The 26,348-nt window shown below is 40.3% G+C and overlaps 3 protein-coding genes across 11 annotated transcripts in view; all 3 read right to left on the bottom strand.

The window, feature by feature from the left end:
• LOC117291177 (helicase with zinc finger domain 2-like) overlaps positions 1–335 on the bottom strand; it is a 29,526-nt gene extending 29,191 nt beyond the window's left edge. For all 4 annotated transcript variants that reach the window (XM_033772752.1, XM_033772754.1, XM_033772755.1 and 1 more), the window contains exon 1: positions 180–335. The gene's annotated coding sequence lies outside the window, so the exon portion shown is untranslated. The remainder of the gene's footprint in view (positions 1–179) is intronic.
• On the bottom strand, positions 176–11,377 carry LOC117291419. Its single transcript, XM_033773072.1, has 10 exons — positions 11,166–11,377; positions 6,546–6,642; positions 5,277–5,322; positions 4,941–5,059; positions 4,519–4,603; positions 4,148–4,184; positions 3,210–3,340; positions 2,505–2,642; positions 1,136–1,223; positions 176–342 (listed from the first exon to the last, which is right to left on the bottom strand). Exons 2-10 carry the CDS (start codon positions 6,611–6,613, stop codon positions 176–178), a joined length of 879 nt encoding a protein of 292 aa, XP_033628963.1. The 5' UTR covers positions 6,614–6,642; positions 11,166–11,377.
• Positions 11,378–15,036: 3,659 nt separating this feature from the next.
• The window catches only part of LOC117291425, a 39,701-nt gene continuing 28,389 nt past the window's right edge, over positions 15,037–26,348 (bottom strand). For all 6 annotated transcript variants that reach the window (XM_033773089.1, XM_033773088.1, XM_033773092.1 and 3 more), the window contains 10 exons: positions 21,307–25,298; positions 20,905–21,002; positions 19,762–19,911; positions 18,919–19,346; positions 18,231–18,427; positions 17,973–18,075; positions 17,077–17,307; positions 16,554–16,710; positions 16,030–16,197; positions 15,037–15,287 (listed from right to left, as the gene is read on the bottom strand). In XM_033773089.1, coding sequence (XP_033628980.1) covers positions 15,181–15,287; positions 16,030–16,197; positions 16,554–16,710; positions 17,077–17,307; positions 17,973–18,075; positions 18,231–18,427; positions 18,919–19,346; positions 19,762–19,911; positions 20,905–21,002; positions 21,307–25,298 — 5,631 coding nt within the window. In that variant the 3' untranslated portion in view covers positions 15,037–15,180. The remainder of the gene's footprint in view (positions 15,288–16,029; positions 16,198–16,553; positions 16,711–17,076; positions 17,308–17,972; positions 18,076–18,230; positions 18,428–18,918; positions 19,347–19,761; positions 19,912–20,904; positions 21,003–21,306; positions 25,299–26,348) is intronic.

The following is a 26,348-nucleotide window of genomic DNA, read 5'->3' as shown; positions in this document are numbered from 1 at the left end:
CACCAGAGCTCGAGTTCGGAGTTCAGTGCGTTTATCTGGTGGGCTACGACACCCCAATATGAGTTATGGCCTTATAAATGTGGACTCGCATTTATTACACTCTCACACCATTAAGTCTCAAATGACCGAGATTGTATCAAACGACTTGATTAAAAGACTACTAGGTCCATGTATCTTACCTATTAATGGCCGGTTGCGGTATGGCCTGAGGAACCACAGCTTTCTGTGCAGCTCCTTCGCCATTGCTTTTCCCTGATTTCGCTTGAGCGGACCCTTTTGTAGCCTTCGGTGCAGCCGCTGGTGACGATTCCTTCGGACTGGTGCTGGGAACTTTTGGTTGTGCTTTGATAAAATATAGGAACAAAGAAAATCTTCAAAAATCTTCAAAAGTAAAGACACCTTGGATACAGTGACATAAGCAAGACATCATATTTTTTTTTAATGCATCAAACTATTCATGAAATTGTGTGCATTTTTAAATATTTAGTTTTTATGATATTGGTTATTATAAAATTTTATTTTAAATATTTTATTTTATTACATTACGTCACTCCATCTAAGATGCATTAAGAAAATGTACAAGTCGATTGCTTACTTGGACTGTCCACACTAACGGTGACATAATATGGTGCAACATTTTTATAAAAAAATAGTGGCAAAAATCAAACAGTGAGTTTTGTTTGTCAAACTTGCTTCCTATGCACTCAATCATGTCAATCCCTTTCCTATTCCTCCACGACAGTCAATAAATAAGCCTACCCCCCCCCCCCCCCCAAACAAAGTCTCAAATGTTTTATACTGTTAAAGGAACACGTTGCCTTGGATCGGTCGAGTTGGTCTTTAAAAAGCGTTTGTAACCGTGTTATAAAATGCATATGGTTAGAAAGATGTTTTAAAAGTAGAATACGGATAACTTTCCGTATGGCGCCACCACCTTTTCACTCATTTTTACAAAAAGGGATATCTCATTGAGGTTAATTAGATACTATATTATTTAATATCGAATGAAAAAGTGGTGGCGCCATACGGAAACTTTTCCCACACAAATAATATGAATAAAATAAAATATTTAATAGATTAATTAAAATTAAATAATGAAAAGAAAGACGAGCTGACGAGAGAGAAAACAATTTACCGATGGGAAATTCCGGCTCTTTGCCATCGCAGATTTCTTTGACTAATCGCTTCTTTTTCTTCGGCTGATGGGGCACACCGTTTGTTCTCTGCAAACAAGAAGATATCACCACAATTCATGGGGAAAAACGGTAGAATATCCACTGTTTTATACGTACGTTTTCGAGAGTTGTCACACTCTCAAAAAAGCCCCCTCATTTGATGCAAATAGCGCCCTCTTAAGGCCAAAGGAGGCAAATCATTAGACGAATAAATGGGCGTGGCCCAAAGAGAACGGCGTCCTGCAGCAGGCGCGCCCCCGTATTTTTGTCAAAACGTTCACCCTTTTCTAGCCTTGCTCAAGGCAGTCGCATTATTCGCTCCGAAAAGACGCCGCTGTAAACCCACCCTTATACCCTGTGCGTGGTGCGTGCGATCACACCGCATGACCCACCCGTATACACACTGTCACATCGTACGAAAACTGTGCACAGAAGTCATCCGCACTCGTACCACTAACCGCATGCGGAGGCCGTCAGGCTTCCGCATGCGGATAGTGTACGGGGGCATCGTGTCGTGCGATGTTACGCATAGTGAATACGGGTGGGTTTTTATACAGCGGCGGTTTTTTTTTCGGAGTAAATAATTCGACTGCCTTGAGCAAGGCTAACCTGTTCAAACAGAGATTGGCTTTGTAAGAACGGTTTTTCGATGGACCTTTTGCAATTTGACGTCATCACGGCGCTATCTTATAGGTAAAACAAAGATGAAACACTCAGAAAACGTTCGGCTGTTTCATTCATGCATGCAGGCTAAACACAGAGTGTGCACGAGCCAATGGGCAGACCTGTTCCACCCTGTCTTTATCCGCAAGGATAAAGCTAAAGACAGGTACTTGCTTTTTAGAACCAGCGTCCATTGGATAAAAAAATAACGTGCAGTGACGTAAGCATTCTGTATAATGTGTTTTGATTAGGGCCGAGGTGCACCCCCCCCCCCCCCCTTTTTTTGCGGGTCGCGAATTTTGTTTTCCCCAAACGACATTTAATTGCAATGATTTGGTGAAAGAGCATGCCAGACGTAATCTGACGGAAAGAGCCAGAGCGACAAGGGAACAAAATATTGCAAAGTAGTTTGGGGGGAAAAAATCGCTTGCGGGTCGCCTTCTGTTTATAAATCTAGGTGAAAGGTGAAGATGGACGAGGATTGACCTACACTAGATGCCACTGTCTGCTGGCGTTATTCACAAGCCTCGAAGTGTGACGTTCAGGCTAACCAATGGGCAACCTTCTTTTGAACTAGCCGAGGGCGCCCTACTCAATTATTTACTTCATGATTTTAAGGAGATATCAAACTTTAAAGTGAGCGTATGAGCAAGATTATTTTCTGACCTCGTTTTTCAGACGCACATGGGGTTGCGAGGGTTTGGTTTCATGCGGAATGATTTTGGCAACTGAAGGGGGATGCTTTGGGCGTGATGGTCCTTCGATCTCACGTATTATTGCAGCAATCTCTGGATGCTCTTTCACCTGTGTGAAAAAAAAAATAATCATAAAAAATGTAGGCCTACATTTTCTCAGTAAACTTAATTGATGTCAACGAAAATATTGCAACCCTTTTATTAATAAACAGAGACAGACAAACAAACTAAACAAGTAGGAAGTTCCCCCCAAAACGTTAAAGCCGTCATGAAATTACACAAAATAATTTTTATTGACTCTAAAAAATTGTTTTTTTAATGAATTTACTTATGCAGAATTCAAAAGTCTTTTACAAGATAAAACGAACATGTTCGGTCGATCGCGAATGCTCCTTTATAGCCATGTCACATGATGCACTTTACAGGCAACAGTTCCGGGCAACCTCATCAAAGAAGAGAACACATTAATTTGAATGTTCTCACATGGAGGAAGAAATCCTCCATGGTTCTCGTAATTTTGGGGGAAATAATATAAGACGTTGTTTGAAAAATGGCTCATGATGCTGCCACAATTGTCCGGTAGCAAACATTGCTAAGGTGGGTTTCCTCTAAGTTGCCCCTGTGAAAGTTGCTTCGTGTGACAAGGCCCTTGGTTTGCACAATGACGGGTTTTTACCTCGGCGGAGACGGACTGTACATAAACGGCAAATTCAAATGGAAGAATCCCACTGTCTGCTATGGTAAGAATGTACATTGCTTTGACTTCTTCGACTTTTGCCGGCAGATAATTCGCATCAATGTCCAAAGCTGAATAAAAACACAAATTAAGAAAGAAAACAATGTTAAAGGCAGTGGACACTATTGGTAATTACTCAAAATAATAATTAGCATAAAACCTTACTTGGTAACGAGTAATGGGAAGAGGTTGATGGTATAAAACATTGTTAGAAACGGCTCCCTCTGAAGTGCCATAGTTTTTGAGAAAGAAGTAATTTTCCACGTATTTGATTTCGAGACCTTAGATTTAGAACTTGAGGTCTCGAAATCAACCATCTAAACGCACACAACTTCGTGTGACAAGGGTGTTTTTGTCTTTCATTATTATCTCGCAAGTTCGATGGCCGATTGAGCTCAAATTTCAAAGGTTTGTTATTTTGTGCATAATTTTATGTTGGGATACACCAACTGTGAAGGCTAGTCTCTGACAATTAACAATAGTGTCCACTGCCTTTAAAGGGACATCGCATTTCAAAAATAAGTGACTTTAGGTACGTGATGTCGTGAAATTATGCAAACGTTTGCTCAGACGTGTTTGGTGTTGTGAAATTATTCAGAAACAATTTGCTCAGGTTCGCGATGTTGTGAAATAATTTGCAAATAATGTGCACATCCGAACGCGATGTTGTGAAATTACGTAAGGGAGATCTTGAGTGCGTTTTGGCGACCCCAACCAAAAACTGTTTCTGACGTCATAACCAATACGGTAACCGAGCTCACAACTCGGTTATCGTTCCGTCTGAACAGCAGAACCAACGACCAAAAACCGAAACAGTTTTTGGTTGGGGTCGCCAAAACGCACTCCATTATACAACTCATTTACAAAGAGCCACCTACCAGCTATAGCCATACGCAACGCCTCTTCGGGTAGTCCCTGCAGAAAATAAAGTCAATCATTTTATTTCATTACGTACTGCAAATAATATTATAATATCATAAAGTAACATAAAGAAACTACCAACGCCAACTTTGAAACTAAATGATGGTTTTGCCTCTTCGTTTGAAAAACAAAAAATACATGTAGAATCTTTAGTGATTTAAACAATTAGAGACGATGATTGAAATACAAGAACAACTGATTTCACAACGGATCAATTATCGGACTTCAAAGATTTAAAGCAAAAAACAGATGGGCCTACATTTAACATAAGTTTTGCCAACTTGAGGAATCTGTACCTCGATCTCTGACAAATACAAGCTTTTTTTACCAGTTTGTTTGTGCAGTGTGAATACATCGAAAACAACTTCATATCAATTCTGTTGTGGCACTCGTACCCTCCACGGTGAAGCAAGCTGTACAAGAAAAAAATCACAATCAACAAATTTCGTTTTATGGTTGGGCAATAATTTGCTTTTGCCATTGACCAAAAATTGCTCTCCTTCTTGCAAATCGAACTTCTCCGATGTCACACTTCGAGGCTCGTGAATGTTAACGGAATATACCGGCCTCATAGAACTAGGCAGGATTCTGCCAGATGTACCTTTGACCTTAAGTGCCTTTGTACACACACCACTATCAGTCTGGTATAGTTGTCATTAAAATGTCTGCGTCTTTCCATCCAATAAAACCCTTTGGTTTGTAAGGCCGGTGCCTGACTCTTGCATGGGACCAGTCTACCCGTTCAATTACCTTCTTATGTTAATTGCGAAACCTAAATGTTCCGAGGCTTCAATGTAGTTTGCTTCGACCATAAGATCCTTGGCTTCATCTTTAGCAAGATTCTGGAATTCCCTCACCATTTTATTAAGCTGCTTGCCAAAAAATAAACATAAAGAAATGAGTTAACAACATGAAAAATGAACAAATTAGTAAAAACGGATTCTGGAAATCTTCAGAGATGTCAATAAAAAAATGTTAAAAAAATAGGTCTCAATTTAATATTAGGTTGATGATTTGATTTAGGTTAAATCAAATAAGAAATAAATTTCCTGACACAAAGTGAATTAGTTTTCTTATACAACTCACGACAGTTCCAGGGGGCAGATATATCGGGTCAGCCGCCTCTAGCTTCCTGGAATAAAACAAAGAGGATAAACATAGCTTAGTTTCCACTCGGTACAATAGTAAATTTTAGTTCCACAAATAACGTGTGAATCTTTTGACCGAGAGTAAAGGCACTGGACACTTATTGTTAATTACTCAAAATAATTAGCATAAACAATTATGAGCAATGGAGAGAAATGTGAGAAACGGCTCGCTCCTAAGTAACTTCTCACAGTGTTTTATACTATCAACAGCTCTCCATTGCTCGTTGCCAAGTAGGTTTTTATGCTAAAATTTATTTGGAGTGATTACCAATAGTTTCCAGTGCATTTGAGTCAATGTGTACGCTCTCACATGATAGCTTTAATCGCCTATATCCGCCAAAAAGCCAAGGTCAATGACATAGACATTCGCTAAACTATAATAATCTGGCTGGTTAAAAGATGTCATGGTGTGATTTGGTTGTGTTCGCCCACTGTGTAGAGTTGGCGTGGTTTATGACGGTCAACAACCAAACATAATCGACCCGATATTCAATTCAATTCAATCAACATTTATTTTCATATTTTATGAAAAAATCAGAATAATGAACAACATTAAGTACAATTCAGTCAAAGACAGTCAAAAACTGGTAAAGAAACAAAACATATAGGCCCTAGTGATAATATGTAACTATTTGCTTTCCGACCCGAGTGCATGAATGTTGTTTGAAACTAAGAATCACATGATGACTCATACCATATAATTATTATGTCAGGAAGCCTTTTGAATGTTGTGGTGTCACATTATTATAACTGAAGTGTATTGTATAGAATTTTATTCCCCATACCCTGGAAAAGGGTTACAACAATAGCATCATTTAAACTTATAACACACACAAAGAATTAGGAGAGTTAAGCAAGACCAATTTGGGTTTTCTTTAACCTAATGGCATGGAATATGTACTTCGCAGCACAATTCATAATGGCTTTATCCTGAGAACACCAGTATATCAGTGTTTTGTATTTTAGTCTCTGGTTATCTGTTTTTCGAAATTGTACTTCAATAAATATATTCATATTTTTAAAATGTTTTTCTGTAGTTTTACAATAGTGCATATATTTTCTTATGCTTTGTAATTTTAAACGCAATTTAGACCAAGTTTGAATGTTTTTTAATAAACCAATAGTAACATATCTTCCAACCTGAACTTGTAATTTATGCGCTGAGCACCTAAACCTTGCTAAGTAGTGACGATAATTATTTACTCACATGAGACAATGTGCCATATTGTGAATACTCTGTTGGCGTTCGGTTCGCTCTTCGTCCATTTCTGACATTGTGTTATTCACACAGATTCCTTCAAAATCTACGAGTAAAAAAAGAGTAGTTGATGAGCAACTGCAGAATACCAACGCTACAGCATACAGGAAAGGATTTGAAACTTTGCATGATGCAAAGGTTTTCGGTAACACCATGTAATGATAATATCTCCAAATGAGTGGTTCTGAAAAGAACTATCGGTTTCAACTCGACGTTTCGATCAGTATGCTCTGATCGTCTTTCAGATAAGCTACACTTTTTTCGAACGTGACTTTTCAGGGGGAATAATATTTCGCAGAAAAAATGGCTCTGGTATGAACTTCACACCCAGTACGCTTTAACATTCAAATTAAACATTGATTTGTTTTATCCATACAAATCCTGTGTATAAAGCCTTTAACAATAATATTGCACTCAAAGAAAAATAAACATGAAAAACACATCACCATATTTTGTATCTCTATTGATCATAACTTACCGTTAGTTCACCCCAACACGTAACCACGAACGTCAATGCGAAGTTTATTTACTGTTAATTTCATAAATATTTTGACACACAAGTAAATTCGGTTTACATAGTTGTCGAAAACAGGTGGGTAAGTGAAACGTAACAACAATCCAGGCGTTTATATACAGACGTTAAACCCTGCGCAGTGGTGTGTATAATAATTAACCATTCTGTTTTTAGCAATCTGGTTTTTAGTGTTGGTGGTTGCGTGTTTAAAAATTCGATGGGGAATTCCCTCTGTGAGAAATTTCTGCGTATAGAAGAGTTCAAGCATTGCGGTTCAAGCAATTCATCAAATCCATTGTTGCAAACATTCTGAATTTGTGCGTATTATTTTACAAATGTCGCAGTACATGGTAGCTGAAACATGATAAAGGGGAATTTGTTATGGCTTCGGTGACACCCTACGGAATGCAGAACCCTCCCACGAGAGGGCGGGCACACTATGGTGCATTGTTTAAAGGTACTGGACATGTTTGGATTGTCAAAGACCATTATTCTCACTTTATGTATCAAAACATATGTATTAAATAACAAATCTGTGAACATTAGGGATCAATTGATCATCGAAATTGTAGAAAATAATCATAGAAGACAAAATATTTTGAGTAATTACCAATATGCCTATAGTGCACGTTTAAAGATTAAGAATCTAAGCCGCAGGGACAGAAATATTAAGGATGTGTCAAATTTCGGCTCTTTTGGGTTAGACTGAAAAAACAGAGTTTGTGACGGAGGATTTTATGTGTCCAGAAAAACAACAATTTTTAGAAAGATGAATTACGTGTCCTCATGAAAACGATTTCTCAAGAGAAGATTTCCAGTTCTGAATTATTCATAACTGATTAACTTTGGTCCAATACATTTCAAGAGCCGCCTATACCTTTCAAAATACGTTGGTACAAAGTCATTGCAACATCACGAACTTTGTATCTAAGCCAAATGTTTGCTCAGCGACAATGATTAGCCAGACAATGTTTAATAATAACATTATGTTGAACTTTCCAGCTTCAGCAATCATCCGGGTAAATAATTAACGGGCTCTCTGAAACGTTCACAAACCAACATCTTCTCACGATTAAGCTGTTTCGATTAATTGAGATACCTCACCTTAAAGGGTTTCCATTCTCAAATTTCGGTAAAGCCAATAAATGTTTTTGAAGACACCACAAACATTGGGCGCTGTAGCCCAGTTAACACCATTGCCATGTATAGTTCATGGGAACTCATACCATTTCAACAATAGAACAACCACGAACAAAGCAAACCCATTTCATGTTTCAGTTATTTTCCGGGTAGAAATAAACACAAGGACAATTTAATCAATTTAATCGACTCCATCGAATCAGTTGACAGTATCCAATATTGATATTTCTCATTGTGTATTTTCCAGCAGAGAAATATGTTGTTTACATTATGATAGCTATGTGCATTGTTTGAGGTTATAATAATAACATGGGGCACCGTGTCCACTGATACCAAAACAGGATTGTTTAGAAATGGCAGTAGACCCTTTAATTTGGTTACACGTTTGGGGGTTCTGCAATAAAGTCACATTCTGTTTATGTGTTTCTGACAATCTGCTGACAATGCATATACATTTCGATTATCAACCGAAGTTGTTTTGATCATTGTTATACTTCTGTGACAGGCATTAATTCTGCCGGTGACTCAATTTCCTGCCGTTCCCATTGCAAAAACATCGCCATTCAGCAACATCATGCAGACACATTTGTAATATCCTACTCATCAAACATACATTAGTGATTGAATGACGACAGACCAGGCTATGGTAATCAGTCTCATGAATATAAATGGATAGAATGGTGGCGTCGGTTCATGTATATAACCAGCGTAATCGGACATGGTAATTAGTCTCATCAATATGTATGTGTGATTGAATGGTGGCAAACATTAGTATGCAACAAGCGTAATTAAATGGAATTTAGTCTCATCAATATTCATGAGTAATAGAATAGAATGATGATATGAGTCAATGTATGCAACCAGCGTAATCGGATATGGTAATTAGTCTCATGAATATTCATGAGTGATAGAATGATGACTTGAGTCCAATTATGCAGTCAGTGTAGAAGGATGTGTTCATCAGTCTCACGAATATTCATGAGTGATAGAATGATGACTTGAGTTCATGTATGCAGCCATCGTAATACGATACGATAATCGGTACGTACCATAAGGTCATGGTCATAATACGCTGAACATGAACACCATGCGTGCGCGCTTAAATAGGCAGACTGCTATGTGCACAAAATAGAGACGTTTTCATAAAATATGTTTAGGATATTATCAAATGAAAAGCACCTGTTAGTTAAAGGTATTTTCATAAAACAAGTTTGCTATTTCGTATTTTGAAACACTTATTCTTTGAGATGGGCCTGCGATTTGGTGGACACGTCAATTTACAACGGTCAAGAAATCATTAGTTTCATCATTCAAACCACAACCAGTCCTCAAAAAAAAACATCCGTCTTAAAATTTAAGCTCAAAACCTTAAAATAAATATTGTTGATAATATTGCGACAATCGAATGAAACAAAGACAACTAACTGTTAACAATTGCATTACTCATCATGTTCTAAAGTCCACTTGAATCGCGAAGCCACACTTGAAGTGGGTGGCAAGAACCCCTTGGCCCCAAAATGAGGTTTTTAAAAAGTGTACTGGATGCCCCCCGAGTCACCTAAGACAGGGCTTGCAGAACGAATTTCTTCAGTTCCCGCAGTGCATTTAGTCTTAACTAAGACTCTAGATTATTACCTCTATGCGTCGGTTCGAACATATCAATCGGTTCATTCTGCGAAACTCGTAGCATTGCCAAAGACAGAAACAACATTGCGACATTTTGCAAACAATGATGGGTACCGTCCACTCACTATGCAAGAAGCAAGTCGGGCCTAATCCAGGTAAACCAACACTTCTCGGAAAAGCGGAATGTTAAAATGTAAACTGGGCCCCACCCTTTCAGACGGCTGAGCCGCACATTAAATACAGCGCACCAGGGGCCGATTTCACACAGATCTAAAATTGATCGTAACTGCAAATCAATCGTAGTTGCTTAGTAAAGTGTGATGTCACAATACAAATCACTATGGTGATACTGAAAATTTGTGTTGCGATGAATTTTATTGCTTTGTGAAATCGGCCCCAGTTTCAGATCAGGGGGAAAAACAAGAAAATGTTGCATGATTTGGGAAATTCCCATTATCGGCCTAGAGAGGCGAAAGGCTTTAATTAATGATTTTCAGTCTATTTAATCACAATATTCGGGGGCAAACAAATGCTACATCAATCTGTGTGTGATGAAAAGGCCTGTGGGTTGGCAAGGGTGGTGGTTTCCGCCGCCCCCTGCCCCCCCCCCCCAAAAAAAAAACAACAAAAAACCATCACCACTGGCTATAAATAAGCCTTTTCATTAACAACAAGCCTTTAAAGCAGGGGAACACTATTGGTAATTACTCAAAATAATTATCATCATAAAACCTTACTTGAATACGAGTAATGGGGAGAGGTTGTTGGTATAAAACATTGTGAGAAACAGCTCCCTCTGAAGTGACGTAGGTTTCGAGAAAGAAGTAATTTTCCACGAATTTGATTTCGAGACCTCAAGTTAAGAACTTGATTGAGGTCTCGAAATCAAGCATCAGAAAGCACACAACTTCGTGACACAATGGTTTTTTCTTCTTTCATTATTATCTCGCAAATTCGACGACCGATTGAGCTCAAATTTTCACAGGTTAGTTATTGTATGCATATGTTGAGATACACCAACTGTGAAGACTAGTCTTTGACAATTACAAATAGTGTCCACTGTCTTTAACGACTGACCTATCTGCGCACCCGTCGTCCATAGGTCTATGATGCTGCCTGTTTGAAATTACCATAGGCAAACAACAGCTTCAAACAATACTTATTATAATAGCTAAGGAGCGGCTAATGGGTGTCTAGAGGTGGGTGAATTGATTTAACGAGAAGGTTACAATACAATCTGTGTGTAATCATAAGTATTTAGCAGGAATTTTTAAAGCAATGTGACTTACAGTGATGTCGAGTTGGCACTGCCACTCATATGAGCCGGCGTCTATTTGGTTGCTTTGTCACAGTCCCGGATGCACTTTCACTCTTTCACCATGAATGCCATTTTATAAACACTTTTTTGTACTTGATAAAACACTGAAATATCGTAACTAGTGTTGAAGCTTAACCAACAAAATTCATGTGTTGGAATCGGTTTTTTCATCACGCACGGAAATTCTCGCAATAATAATCAACTGCGAGCGAAGGGGGATTCCCCTTTCAGCGATCCGGTGAATGCTCAACGTTGGTGGCGCTTTTATAAACAGTCTAGTCCGCGGCCGCTTGAAATAAAAACAAACATGTGCTGACAACTGTACTTGTTCCCTCCTTTTTATTTTGGAGGTTAGCCCTTAAGTGTTTAAACTATCCTTAAACAAAAATTCGTGAATGAGTAAACTGGTCACGGCTCCATCTTGGAAAACTTGGACAAGAAAAATCTATGGCCCTTTTCGAAACCATGGCTTCGGCTTTGGATTCGGCCTATAGATTGGCCCCGCGGTTGTTTCGTCGACAATTGCGCGTGCTTTGCGTACGTGCTCAGGGCTTCAGACGAGAGGACGGAGTCTAAAGCCGAATCCACAGCCGAAGCCGTGGATTAAAAAAGGGCCTATGATACACAAAGGCAAGGCATCCGTAATATGACGTCAAAGACGCATAATGGCCAATCAGATCACAGTACACCCACACGCGGGACAGTTTCTGGCATGACACGATCGTGATGAAAGGCTGTTCAAATTGTTTACTTTACCCAACAAAAACTCAGCCAACGCCGATTCACAATGGTTGTTATCAAAATTTTATTTAGTTCTCACTTTAGTATATTTGTAAGCTCATACATCCCAATGACTTACACAATTATAATTAATCCAAAGTATAGATTCTAGTCCCTATATACCATGTGAACTTTGTTTACAATTAGTGTGACTTCACATTCTTTGAGTACTCTGGCAGGCACAATACTGCACAGGTCATATTGGAAAGTTGACATTTTGTGTCATAATTTCCACATAAATCCAAGAATGATGAAAGTAAAAGCTGGACAAGTTTTGAGATGTGCCGCCTTTCATCTTATCAAAAGTTGATACAAATTAGACAGTGCAATCTCCCTAAAATATAAGATTTTATAATTTCTTCCGTTAGGCTGTGTACAAATCGTGCCTGCAGGAAGTCCAGGCTCTGTGGCTCTTTTGTAAACATGTGATGTCACAGGTCACATCGTCTATAGTCTATTTTTATAGGTCTGTGTTACAGAAAACTACTCAGTATTAAGTGTGAACAAAACACCAACCACCGACTTGTGAAAGATACTGGCGGAAATAGTTTGTACCTCCTCGTTCCCACGGTGGCTTTATGCTCTCTTTTTTTCTCATAGTCAATGCTCACCAGGGGGACGAGGCTGTGTGTGCATCAACCCCCCCCCCCCCCCCCGGCACTGCCACTGATCAAATGCAGCTCCCCTATAATTTGTTTGTTTTCTACTTTAACAACATACTATTTTAAATAAAAACAACAAAACCTGCGTACACTTTACTTGTTTCAACTTAATAAAAGAAATCACCAATAAACGTTGAAACCGAAACTTTTCGAGGAATGTTTTTTTTTTATTTTCTTTTTAGAAAGACGGTTTAGAAAGTTGCTCTAAGATTTGTCTGCAAGATAATAAGTGGCATCACATGATTCGTTATCTCGGTTATTGTATACAATTTCAGACTGGTAAATGCTTACTATAATACTAGACTAACTACAACAAATGGACTGTAACTGAATAAGTAAAGTAATTAAGTCAAATGGTTTTGTCAAAGAAGGATTTGTAAAGGCAAGTGGCATGATTTGTGTTTTTATATCTTCAGTATGGTTCCTTTTCAACATTGAAAGCGGATTTTGAAATCATGCTCGTTATCTTTATTCTTCCATCTTTAATTAAAAAGATTCATTATTCAGGGTGTAACATCAGAAGTTGCTGTGGACTTACTTATACTTAACTATTGTTAACTTATAGCAAGAAAGAAGAAAACTATGGGCAAACAATACCAAACTACAAAAATGTAACTTTCTTAAAAAACCAAAGGACCGTCCAAGAACAAGAGGCATTCTAGAAACCTAGCATTGTGTGCTCTCTGGCTCTTGCTCAGGGTCTTGGCTCTGGCTTGGGGTCCACCATCAACTTCGGAGCAGCGTACGTCTCGCATGAAATTTCAAACATCAAACAAAGCTTAAGCCGAAGAGTCTAAGCCAAGGTTTGTAAAAGGCCTTCAAATATTAACCCCTTTTCATTGAAATTAAGCATATTATGCCAAATAATAAACGGCACTTAATTGAAAAATCACCAGATTTAAACTGGACCCCAAATGTACATGACAATTTCATTGGCAATTGTGAAAGGCATCTGTGTTAAAATCTGTAAAAAAAACCAAAAGAAACACATGTCACTTTCACGAACAGTATGCATAAGGCTTCAAAAACCTTGGTTACAAAAGCTCTGCACTCACTGTACAACTTGTCTACTGTGTAAAATTGTCTGTTTAACAGATAACCTCTTTGACAAATAGACCCCCAAAAATATCCTTTCTTCATACAAAATCTACATGCTGTCAAAAAACATATAACTTACTTATTTTATATACTCTGTGGTAGTAGAATATATATAGCAAGACAAGTTCTCAAAAGAACATAATCTACCAAGCAAGTAGATATACACATACCGCATACCAAATATACAGTGATACCTCACCATGCAATGCCTCAAAACCCATATTAATTTTTGTGTGTTTCAGTTAATGTTAAAAAAAAGTATCCATCCATCCTTGTTCCCACAATTCTCATCCTTGTCCCCAGTCTTGGTTGGCAGTAGTAGTACCAATTGGTGCAGACCCTTAACTGTTATCCATTACTAAATGATTGTGCTCAACCGGCACCGATGGCTTTCAAAAACTGCACTTACAAAATATAAAATGACTACTTCACAAGTCCATAATTGGTACTTGCTGTAGATCTCTTTCAAAATTACAAAATATCTTTACTCCCATCTCCCCTAACCCCTTAAAAATACACAGCTGCTCAAACAATTTCAACAAGTTTTTATGCTCAATCTATTACTTTACAATTAATCTTATTACATTACTTCTGTTATAAAAACCAACGCCTCATGAAGTGATCAAAGCCAATGGAATGAATTTGAAGTAATCAATAGTATCATTATATGTGTCAAAGCTCACATAATATGATCTATTCTGTTGATTGTCTAACATTTAATTTAATGCGACCAAACTAGGGTTCGAAGGGCAAACAGTACGGTCCCTTTTTATATTAATGTAAGTATACACTACTGTGGTTTCAGGGAACCCAACATGGTAACAAAACCCAATTACAGCATCAGGAGGAAACTAACTAATACACCATTTTAAAGAAATGCTTCGTCTAAACATTGATGAATAATCTATAGACAAATCTGAAAAAAGAAAAGAAAAGAAAAGAAGGGTAACTCCCTCTATTGACAAAACTTATCAACTGCGGTGTCTACAATTTCTGACTGGTATCCTGCTCATTTCTGCTCAGCAGCAGAAATATTTTAAGCATTTTTGTTTCTAGGAACCTTGGCCAAAATGTCTATTTGTTGCATATTGCTTGTTACTGGGGCCGATTTCACAAAGATCTAAAATTGATCGTAACTGCAAATCAATCGCAGTTGCTTAGTAAAGTGTTATGTCACAATACAAATCACTATGGGGATACTGAAAATTTGTCTTGCGATGAATTTTATTGCTTTGTGAAATCGGCCCCTGGTGTTCAGCTGTTGTTTGCTTATCCTGAAAATCACGCGGAAATTTGGTTGGTAATCCTGTTTTTTATCAAGGAAGAACATTTCATGCTGAGCAGATTTTTGTGCTTAGCAGCTCTATGAAAGTGAGCCCTGGTCGTAGAATTGCAATATCAATCCATACAAGAATTCTGTTTTCTCTCCAATGAAACAGCTGACGGTTACTGTTTTCGTAGGAAATTGCGAGCATCGACGACAGCACCGTGTTCACGATAGACATCGATCAAGTCTTTCCACTTGTCATGCGTCTGAAGCAGATACTGGTTACCTGTAAAGGAACAACAACAAAGCGTTCAAGATTAACTTTTTTAAAACTCTTTCAAAGCGGGAATAAACGAGTAAACAACGAAGTCTAAAGGCCCGGTCACACAGGCCCCGATAACGAGAACGAAAATGATAACGATAAAAATGCACGCCCTCGATTGGTTGAAAGAGCCTGGGCGTATTCTGAGAGGAGCAATTCAACCAATCGCGAGCATGCATTTTTATCGTTCTCGTTTTCGTTCTCGTTATCGGGGCCTGTGTGACCGGGCCTTTAGGCCCATCAAAGGCACTGGACACTTTTGGTAATTACTCAAAATAACTGTTTGCATAAAAACTTACTTGGTAACGAGCAATGGAGAGAGCTGTTAATAGTATACCTCAATGTGGGAAACGACTCCCTCTGAAGTTACGTAGTTTTTGAAAAAGAAGTAATTTCTCACTGGAACATTTGGATTGAATTCTATACCTCAGCTGAGGTCTTGAATTCAAGCATCTGAAAGCACACAACTTGTGGGATAAATATTTAAGTGAGAAAATACGTTACTTCAGAGGGAGCCGTTTCTCACAATGTTTTATACTAACAACAGCTCTCCATTTCTCGTTACCCAGTAAGTTTTTATGCTAACAATTATTTTGAGAAATTACCCAAAGTGTCCAGTGCTTTTAAGCACAATGCCAGACAGCTCTAAATAACTTTGCATTATTGCAGATGCATGAACAAAACTGCATTCCCCACATCTTCTTACCAACAATGATAAGTCCCCGTTTTGCTCTTGTGAGGGCGACATTCATCTGGTTCTCGTCGATGATGAAGCCGAGATTCTTCTGTTTCCAACCCATGCTGGCTTTCTCCTCAATCTCAATGCGTGGCATGGAACGCACCGTCGACATAATCACGTAGTCCCATTCACTTCCTGTACGGAATCAGGACGAAATGTAAGCAGGGTGGATATGTGCGCATTTCAAGTCCTTATTAAAATATTTATTATTATAATGCTACTTTAACAAACACTAGTAATAGTTCTATTTATTTATTTTTTCAAAAACAAATAGTATCTTTACTTAGAAAGAAAAGTACAAAACATCAATAACCCTGGGGAAAAAAGCTTTCTCCAGAAGACCATCAGAGCATTCTGATCGAAACGTCGAGTTGAAACCGACGGTTCTTTTCAGAACCACCCCAACTCATTCAGAGATTATCATCACATGGTAGTACGGCAAACCTTTCTATATTATATTTCCACCATGCAAAGTTTCAAATCCTACAAACCTTGACTAGTGATAACCGTCCGCACAGAGATGTTCTTCAGTCCGTGCTTCTTCAGAGCGGACTCGATCTCGGCACATTGGAGACGATACTGAGATAGAATAACCACATCTTCTGGGTTCACGTTGTACTGTTTGACCAATGTGGTGGCCATTCGTACCTGAAGAAAGCAAGCAAGCAGAAGGAAATTCAATAAGGATTAGAGAGGACTAGCCAATAGAGAAAATAGGAAAGGGTTTATAAACCCTATCTGCTTACTAGACTTGGTTCTTTTATGAGCATTACATTACACAATACACAGGACCTGACACACCATTGAAAGGCCAAGTGCCACAGTCTGACTTAAGTCCGAAGCACTGAACATAAAGACTCATTCAGCTGACACATTCTCATACTATAAATCTTGCTTACACCATTTTGGTAGTCAGTTTAAAAAAAAATGTTTTTGAAGAACCATTTCAAATTAATTCAATTTGAAATCAAGCATACTTTTTATCGAAGATGAAAAAGTAAACTGCCTATTTACCACGTGTTTGACTTCCTGCGGGTTCGCCTTAGACTGTTCGTTTCCTTCGGCCGTCTTGACCGTCAGCGTTTCTTCTTTGCCGTATAGGTGACAGAAACACAGAGGGTAGTCCACCCCACCGGGCCAGATATTCCTTGTGAACGGGTTGGTTCTCCGTTGTTTCACAATGTCCGCCGTCTCCAGTTTGCCATTGTAGAACGCTTGGGAAGGGAAAGAGCAAATGGCTTCGTGCTGCAGATGAATGTAAAACAAAAACCGGTATAAAAAATAGTTACTCATGGAGAAAAACTCTGCTAGGGAAACCCTAGCAGAGGCCCTAGCAGACTCTTTTCTCGATGAGTCTTTAGTTTGTTTACAAACATGGTTAAAGTAAAAAAAAAAATGATTTCACAAGTGCTGGCAATTGGTTCCATAGACATGGGGCAGCATGTGAGAAAGATCGGTCTCCCCATTCAATCCCCATACATAACCAAACATAACGATTAACATTATAAGGCGCTATTCCATCAAGATCATAGCGCACTAGAAAGAAATAATGAACATGGAGAAAGGTGAGTCTTTAGGACTTTAGGCAACACAGATAAGAGTAACAGATTCCCTAAGGACAGTAGGGAGATTGTTCCAAATCATTGGCCAAGCTACCACACTGAAAGCTTTTTGACCTAGAACTTTGTGGAGAAGTGTAATCTGACAGTAAAGTGGTCATATAACGAGGTGTAGTTTTGTTCATGCATTTAAAACAAGAAGATCAATTTTAAAATGGATACATTCTCTAATTGGTAGCCAATGAAGTTCCCTAAGTGATGGGGTAATATGTTCTCTCAAGGGTGTGGAACATATTAAACGAGCTGCACTATTTTGTAATCTTTGAACTATGTCCAATTCATATGACTTACCATACGATACTGGATCGTGAGCATTTGAGCCTTCCTCTCGTACTTCTCAAGAAGGGATACCTCCATACCAAGAAGCTGAGCCGTCTTCTCTTGAATAATCGGCCTGAAGACAAAATAAACAACCACTTGTTTTATTTATTCTCTTCAAAAAAGGTAAAAAAAACACTGAAGTGTAACATTTTAGGGCAAACAAAAACCAGAATTCCATTTCAAAAATGGAGAAATCACATCCCTGACACAAAGAGGTCAAAATCTTACCTGAGCTGTTTATGATCACCAATCAGGACGATCTGGCACGGGTTGGTGCCCACTAGTGGTATCAATGTTTCCGGTTCATTGCACATACCAGCTTCGTCCACAATGCACTGGACTATATTGGTGAATGACCGGATGCGCTTGCTCCCAGACGCGTTGCACGTACATAAGATGATCTCATGTTTCTTCAGCTCTTCTTCCTAAAAATAAAAGAAAGACTGGATCTTAAACGTTGTTAAAGGCAAGAAAACTGGAGTAAGAGACATCATAAGGACAATAAAACAAGCAAAATGAACTCAACTCTTCGTGAAATCCACCCCTGGCCATCTTGGTAATGGTCAAAGACCAGTATTCTCACTTGGTGTATCTCAACATATGCGTAAAATAACAAATCTGTGAAAATTTTGACTCAATTGGTCATCGAAATGCAAGAGAATAGTGAAAGAACAAACACCCTTGTTGCACAAAACTGGGAGGGGGTGTCCAGATGCCTAGAAAAGGCTTCAGGCCTGAAGTCTTTTAAATATAATATTTGAGTGAGAAATTACCTCTTTCTCAAAACTACTTTATAGGGAGCTGTTTCTCACAATGCTTTATAGTACCAACAGCTCTACAATGCTCAGGTGTGCAATAATATGGGAATCTGTGCTATAAGACTTGTTCAAAATCCTCCATCGAAACAAAATCTCACCTCAGCGCGGCCGATTTCCTTCCTGTAAGCTAGTACATCTCGAAGCTTCACCTTATACCCTTCTGTTCTGAACATATCTTCATACTTGCGGATGTTGCAACTGTGAGTGTTGGAGCTCTGCCGAATCAATCGATGCAGGGAGATTTCTTTAAGGTGGGGGTCCATCTTGGCGTCGTGATCATTCCCAACCTTACGCGTTGTTTGGACGGTCCCCGGGATCGGGTAATCTTTGGTCTCGATTGTCTCGCTGTAAACTCGTACTAGTTTGACGTCCAGTTTGATCAGATACCCCGATATGACGTCCACTGACTTATTGGAGGGACCGCAGTATAGAACTTGTGGTCTTCCTTTGGCGGAGGGAGGCAGACTCTTGTTCATGTTAGTGAAGAAGTACGCCAGATGGGCACCAGTGATTGTCTTACCTGTGCCTGCGGGTAACAAGGAAAGAGCAATGTTATAGAAAAACATACTTTTTAAAACCAATCGTTGACACCATCTTTGAAATAGTTACAGTATCATATACTAAATCATATGTACCACATGAGAGAAAACAAAGAATTAATGTTATTTCCGCATTTTTATACAAACAGCTCTAAAGCTTTAATATTTAGTCTCATACGTAACATAGATGGTTCTTATGATTTGTTTAGCCGAGTAGCGCATATTTGTTGCACAGGCTGTATACACTCCAGGGAGCTGAGATGGTTTAAGGAACGAATTATATGGCCAAGTGACCAGGGGTAATAATGTACATGAGAAGCCCTTCGGTGTGTAAAGCGCCATTTAAAAAACAAATATTAATTATTACTATTAGTTTAAAGATGGTGTCAAATAAATACATACCTGGAGGTCCTTGGATTACAGTGAAAGGTTGTGAAAGAGCCTGACGTAAAGCGGTTGATTGAGATGGATTTGGGGGAGCAAAGGACGAGCCCGGTATCTCGTAGGAACGGACATTCAGGGCAAGGCGTGGCAAGAACTTACTGTAGGGATCTAGAAATAAAACAACATTTATTTCAACTTATCAAAATCAATAAGAAGAAAACATAAGTACAATCAATATAAAGAATTATTTGAGTGGTGTACTTTTCTTAAAGGATTTGGGTTCTTTTTCAAAATGTCCATAGATTTACATTAAACTTACAGGGTTTGAAGATAATGATAGTGGAAGCTTCCCTTCAAATATTACTACCTAAGGTTGTGTAATTTTTGAGAATTGAATAAAACAATGTCATGAAAATACGTTTGTAAATGATTACAATCATTTTCGTCTCAGACGAAAAAAATTTTCATGACATTGTTTTACTCATTTCCCAAAAACTACAGCACCTCAGCACGTAATGTTTTCAGGGAAGCTTTCTACTATCATTATCTTCAAACTGTGTAAGGTTTAGTGTAAATCTGTGGACATTGTGTTTTTTTGTCCTACAAAAGTTACACAGACCCTTTAAACTGTTTCTATGTCATTTTCTTAGGTTCTTTTTTTACTGTTATGCGCTCTCGGACAGGCTGGTCCTGGAGAGAGTGAAATTATTTTTATATTTTATGATTGCAAACCTCACCGAATTATACACCAACCATGCAAAGTTTCAAATCTTACTTAAAAGCAGTGGACACTATTGGTAATTACTCAAAATATTTATTAGCATAAAACCTTACTTGGTAACGAGTAATGGGGAGCTGTTGATAGTATAAAACATTGTGAGAAACGGCTCCCACTGAAGTAACATACATTTAGTATTTGAGAAAGAAGTAATTTTCCACGAACTTGATTTCGACAAAATCAAACATCTGAAAGCACACACCTTTGTGTGACAAGGGTGTTTTTTCTTTCATTATTATCTCGCAACTTCGACGACCAATTGAGCTAAAGTTTTCACAGGTTTAGGTGCATGGATACGTTGAGATACACCAAGTGAGAAGACTGGTCTTTGACAATTACCAATAGTGTCCAGTGTCTTTAAGACATTTTGTGTAAATCGGTACCTTCTTCATTGGCTCTTGGCTTCTGCAGGAGACAAATGTCTCGAATTAGCGGTGAGACTTTATCGCTGTCCAAACTACGCACTGCTGTCTCAAGACGTCTAAAATATCAAGAGTTAAAAGGGAAGTTATATGTTTTGTAGCCACTCTTACAATACATGGCAACTAAAACCTTTGGGTAAGAAGCCAACTGCAGCTCTCCATAGTATAAAACATTTACAGAACAATTTCACAGAACCACGTAACACTTCTCAGATTGTGTATCCCTATTTGAGATTATTTTCCTGCATCGACATATTCGCCACGGATTTCCATGTGTTAAACATACACAAATGACAAACTTTTGTAAACATTCAATCTCAAATGTAGCATTTGGGTGTTTTTGACAATCAATCTAGAACTTACCTGTCTGGTTCTGTCTTGGGAATCAACTCCACCGTACAAGTTGGCACTTTATCCGATTCCAAGAGAATGTCCGGGAATGGAGAGGAGAACTGTGTCACGTTAAGCTGCACCACCATCATCCCTTTATCCTTGGTCGCATCGATTGTTGCAGCATGGACGACGAACATCGCTTTCCCTGGGTGGACGTTACACGTCGGACGGTTCACGCGCGGTTTGCTGTCGATCTCTCTTAGATGAAGCTGAGTAGCATGCGTCAGAGCGATGTCGCGGTAACGGATGCACAAAAAGTCAAGATGAACTTCAGGATCGTCATTTGCAACTTCCGTCTTCTCCTTGGATTTGTGAGAGTGGCTGAACCTGAGGTGATGCTCTTCGCAGAAGCTATCTGGGATGGTGAAGTAGCCTGTGTACTCATAGGTTGTTGTGTCTTGGTTGAAAGTGCGGTCCCAGCGAATCTTGACCCCATGAATGATAACAGTCTCGTCGTTCTGGATGGCGTTGTGAGCCGTCAACATCTCAATAATGGGCAGCCAGACCTTCTTGTACTTGCTGATGTTCTTAATGTTTAGAGGACGCTCTAATGCCACCTTAGCAAAACTCTCGATTGCGTTTCCTCGATGCTCAGCGCAGAGGTTAAGTTTTGGTGTGAGGCCGAACAGCTGGATGCTTGGTGTCAGTACACCCATCTGAAGAGAGGCGTGAAGTTGGACTGGAACGACATCACCCCTGTCGAAGCTCCTTGTGAAGCTTACGAAGAGTGAAGGACTGTTTCCATCACCATTTTCACAGGTCACCTCCACTACAGGTAGGTTTTGACTCTCATGTTGATGGCGATGGTTTCGTCTGGCTTCCTTGTCTTGCTGTCTTTGCTGGTGCTCCATCGTTGCCATTACGACAGCATTCTGTATCTGGTAGATATCCTCAGTCTTGATCCCGGTCAGAATCTCTTTCCAGAGGTTTGCGGAAACCTGTACGATGAATCTCTCCTGGTCAAGTCTGAGTACGCCGTCCTTCTTGCCTTTAACTCCGTGAGGAGAACCACTCAGATCATAGATGCGATGCTTCCACATAAGCTCCATACTACTGCTACCTTCCTCTATGATGGGTTTCTTGAGTGGCTTGAGGAGACGAAGCTGTAGACTGCGATGTCGAACCGAAACAAAACTCCGATAAGCAAACGACAGATGGATACTGGTTTCGGATGTCTTTTCAACAAATGAAAGGATTGGCTGAGGAGCTAGTTTTAGTTTCAGAGCAAATTGCAAGGCGCGGGTCTTTCTCTCGAAGCTCTTAGAGTTGATGGTCTGGTTGGTGCAGTGGTGGCAAATCTGGGAGAGCTCAACTGAGGTGTACGGGGGCTCTACGTCAGCTTTAGTGCCAGGTAGTGTATTCACCAGCATACGGTGAACCACAAGGTCGATGTAGCGACGTATCGGAGAGGTGAAATGAGTATAAGCATCCTTATTCAATGAGAAGTGTCTCCTTGCAGGTAGGCCTTGGTGATCTCCAGAGCTGACGTAGGCGCCTTGTTCCATGACATGGAAGTAGTTGGACCGAGCTACAGACTGTTGAGGATGATTATCATCGCTGCAGACGATATCTACGATCTTCATCATGTCATTTTGCTCATCATCCGTGACCAAGTCATGAAGTTTCTGCCATTTTGACTCAAGGACATGAACACCTTTTTCCGTTTCTGCCGGAACAACTTGTTGGAATGGTTTTGATTGCAAGTCAACGCTATTCGGGAGATCTTGGCCGTGTTTATCCAACCACTCGAGAACGGATTCTTCACTGGGCGGGAGCTGTCGTCTCAGAGGTGTGCCCTCCGGATACTTCTTAAGAAGGTGGCGTGCCACTTCTTCATTGGCCATAAGCATCATCTCTTCAACGAGATAATGAGCAAGCGGATGTTGCAGCTCTTCTTCTTCCGAATCATGATTATAGGCAAAGCAGCCAACTCCCAGACGATTTCTTCTGCGTTCCTTGGCCAACTTACTCAGTGTCAGTACTTTATCTTGAATGATGGAGTTGCTCTTTATCTCATCACTGGTCATCGTAATGATGTTCTCAGCGTACTCGTAGGTCATCTGGATTTTAGATTGAATCACAGACCTCACAATCTGGACCTCATCGACAATCACACCATTCTCATCTAAGGTGATGAAGACTGAAATGGTCAGCCTGTCTTCTTCCGGTAGCAAACTACACAGCCTGTTACTCAGCTGAGGTGGTAGCATATTCACAGTTTTGGCAAACGACGGGTAGAAAGACGTTGCTCTCTCTTTTGCCTCTTCGTCGAGGGCAGTGTCCGTCTTGACAAAGTAAGAGACGTCTGCGATGTGAATGCCAACCTGGTAGTTGTTGTCTACCATCTCGACACTCAGAGCATCATCGAGGTCCTGCGAGCCTGGTGGATCAATGGTGAACACGTACTTGCTTCTGATGTCATGGCGAGACTGGATGTCCTCTTCTGGTACCTCCCAGTTATCCTGGTATTCGGTTTTGATTTCCTCGAGGACGGCCGGTCTCCATTTCTCCCGGATGCCGTGGACAAGCTTGAGGATTCGAAGACCATCTGTTTTGGTATCTCCAGGGGGCAGCTCTTCTGTGATGATACCAAAGGGATAAGGCGTCTTGGCTTGCCACTTCAGGTACTGCACAACAAACAGCTTATTTGGCCGGTCTTTCAGGGAGACCAGAATGTTCTTCTGGAACTGAAAGCCGTTCTCAGTACCCCTGCTTATAGCAAAGATGGAGACGGTCGACAACTCCGAAGTATGACTCCTCTTGTTCTTCGTTCTTGGTTGGCTCCCTCCTTCTTTAAAGGTACGAACAAAGATCTTCGGGAAGGTCCTGTCGATTGGCACCATCAATCCGTCTGTGAATTTATCAATAGTGCAGACGATCTTCCTCAGATAAGGATTAGCAGCTCTCTTCAAAATGAACGTCACCCGTCCATAAATTTTACTTTCCTCCTTTCTTTCCTCGGTTTGGGGTCCGTATCCAGCTGCATTCTCCAGCTCATCTATATCGTCAAGGATTTCCACGATGACCTCGTCGAGGTTGAGAGCCTTGCCCCGTTTCCTCCTACTTGTAATCAAGATCTTCATGGAGGAATCTTCATCCTTGGGCAAGGCGTAGGTGTGGCCGCTCAGATCAAAATGAAACGAGCACACCTTGAACTTCTCAGGGTCTCTCGCAACTTGGTCGAGATGCTCCTTGCATGTGTTTTCATCCAGCATATCTTCTTCCAAGTCTTCCTCTGTATCGTAGTCCTCAAATGTGTCTGCTCCGACGAGCCGGGATCGGTCATAGTTATCTTCAATCAAAAGCATGGCACCATACTGCTGTATCATGCGGACATTGCGCTTTTTACGGGCAGTCAGAAGTTGACTGCTTAATGTTTGTCTAGGTAGCTCCTCAGGAATGTCGGTTGTACCTCTCAGCGGCTCTAACGTTTGCTCATCTTGTTGGTTTATGTCATCACCGTCGTCCCTCTCGTTAAGGGTACCTGGCTCGCCAGGCTCTGCGACACTGGGTTCAATCACTTCCAGTTCTCCTCTATCTTCCCTGATCTGTCGTTGAAACTCCTGCAAGATGGCATCCTCGAGATCCACATCATCATCATCTCCCAACCAATCGTCCTCATCTGATTGGCTTTCCATTCCGTTTTGCTGAGCATTGTTAGACGTCAACAGAGCAGGGAATTCGTCGCTGGTCTGCCTGTTCAATCCTCCGCTGAATGCATTCCCGGCAACCTGAGTGCCGCGAGGGGAAGCACCAGTCGGCAGGTTCCAAGGATTCTTTCCCACCGTTGGCAAGACTCCATTTTCTTGACCCTGACCCCAGGAGGGTCTTGTTTGACTCTGATCAGCGCGAGGAGGTGAGGTGTTGCTCTTCGACGAAGACGGCTCGAAGGTTTTGGCAAATGGATTTAGACGCTGCTTTGCAGATTCTATATCCTGACGTATCCCTTCTACAGTGGTTCCCTGTAAGCAGAACATAAAAAAGGTAAAGACAAGTGAACTAATAAAAGGCCATAATTCTTTTCAAAGTCCAAATGCCAAGAGCTCTCCCTCTCCTTCCCCTTTTTCTCATACCCCCCCCCCTCGATCCTCAAGGGCACTACTAAATTTAGACTGACTGAGTCATTCTAAGCCCTTTCTACTTAAGCCAAAAGGGTCTTTCTAAGTCTTATAAGTCCTTTCTGCTCTGAGCTTACTGGGTCTTAGATCTTATAAGTCCTTTCTGCTCCGAGCTGACTGGGTCTTAGGTCTCACAGGTTCTTTCTAATCTGAGCCTACTGGGTCTTTCTAAGTCTTATAAGTCCCTTCTGCTCCGAGCTGACTGGGTCTTGGGTCTTATAAGTCCTTTCTGCTCCGAGCTGACTGGGTCTTAGGTCTTATAAGTCCTTTCTGCTCTGAGCTGACTGGGTCTTAGGTCTCATAAGTCCTTTCTGCTCTGAGCCTACTGGGTCTTAGGTCTTATAAGTCCTTTCTGCTCTGAGCTGACTGGGTCTTAGGTCTCACAGGTCCTTTCTGCTCTGAGCCTACTGGGTCTTAGGTCTTATAAGTCCTTTCTGCTCTGAGCTGACTGGGTCTTAGGTCTCATAAGTCCTTTCTGCTCTGAGCCTACTGGGTCTTAGGTCTTATAAGTCCTTTCTGCTCCGAGCTGACTGGGTCTTAGGTCTCACAGGTCCTTTCTGCTCTGAGCCTACTGGGTCTTAGGTCTTATAAGTCCTTTCTGCTCTGAGCTGACTGGGTCTTAGGTCTCACAGGTTCTTTCTGCTCTGAGCCTACTGGGTCTTTCTAAGTCTTATAAGTCCTTTCTGCTCCGAGCTGACTGGGTCTTAGGTCTCACAGGTCCTTTCTGCTCTGAGCCTACTGGGTCTTTCTAAGTCTTATAAGTCCTTTCTGCTCCGAGCTGACTAGGTCTTAGGTCTCATAAGTCCTTTCTGCTAAGAGCCAAAGGGGTCTAACTAGGTTTCATAAGTCTCCTCTGAGCCACTAATAACAACAACTGAAAACTCATCAAGGAAA

The sequence above is a fragment of the Asterias rubens genome, chromosome 6 (assembly GCF_902459465.1).
Source record: "Asterias rubens chromosome 6, eAstRub1.3, whole genome shotgun sequence".
NCBI classification, from domain to species: domain Eukaryota; kingdom Metazoa; phylum Echinodermata; class Asteroidea; order Forcipulatida; family Asteriidae; genus Asterias; species Asterias rubens.
Note: the sequence above shows the minus strand (reverse complement) of the source record. Positions and strands in the feature narration are given on the sequence as shown.

Excerpts from the sequence above, each read along its gene's own strand:
- LOC117291419 (XM_033773072.1), bottom strand. The coding sequence starts at position 6,613 with ATGTCAGAAATGGACGAAGAGCGAACCGAACGCCAACAGAGTATTCAC. Across the intron at positions 4,185-4,518 it reads CACACTGCACAAACAAACTG|GGACTACCCGAAGAGGCGTT; the intron begins GTAAAAAAAGCT and ends TATTTTCTGCAG. Across the intron at positions 2,643-3,209 it reads TACAGTCCGTCTCCGCCGAG|GTGAAAGAGCATCCAGAGAT; the intron begins GTAAAAACCCGT and ends TTTTTCACACAG.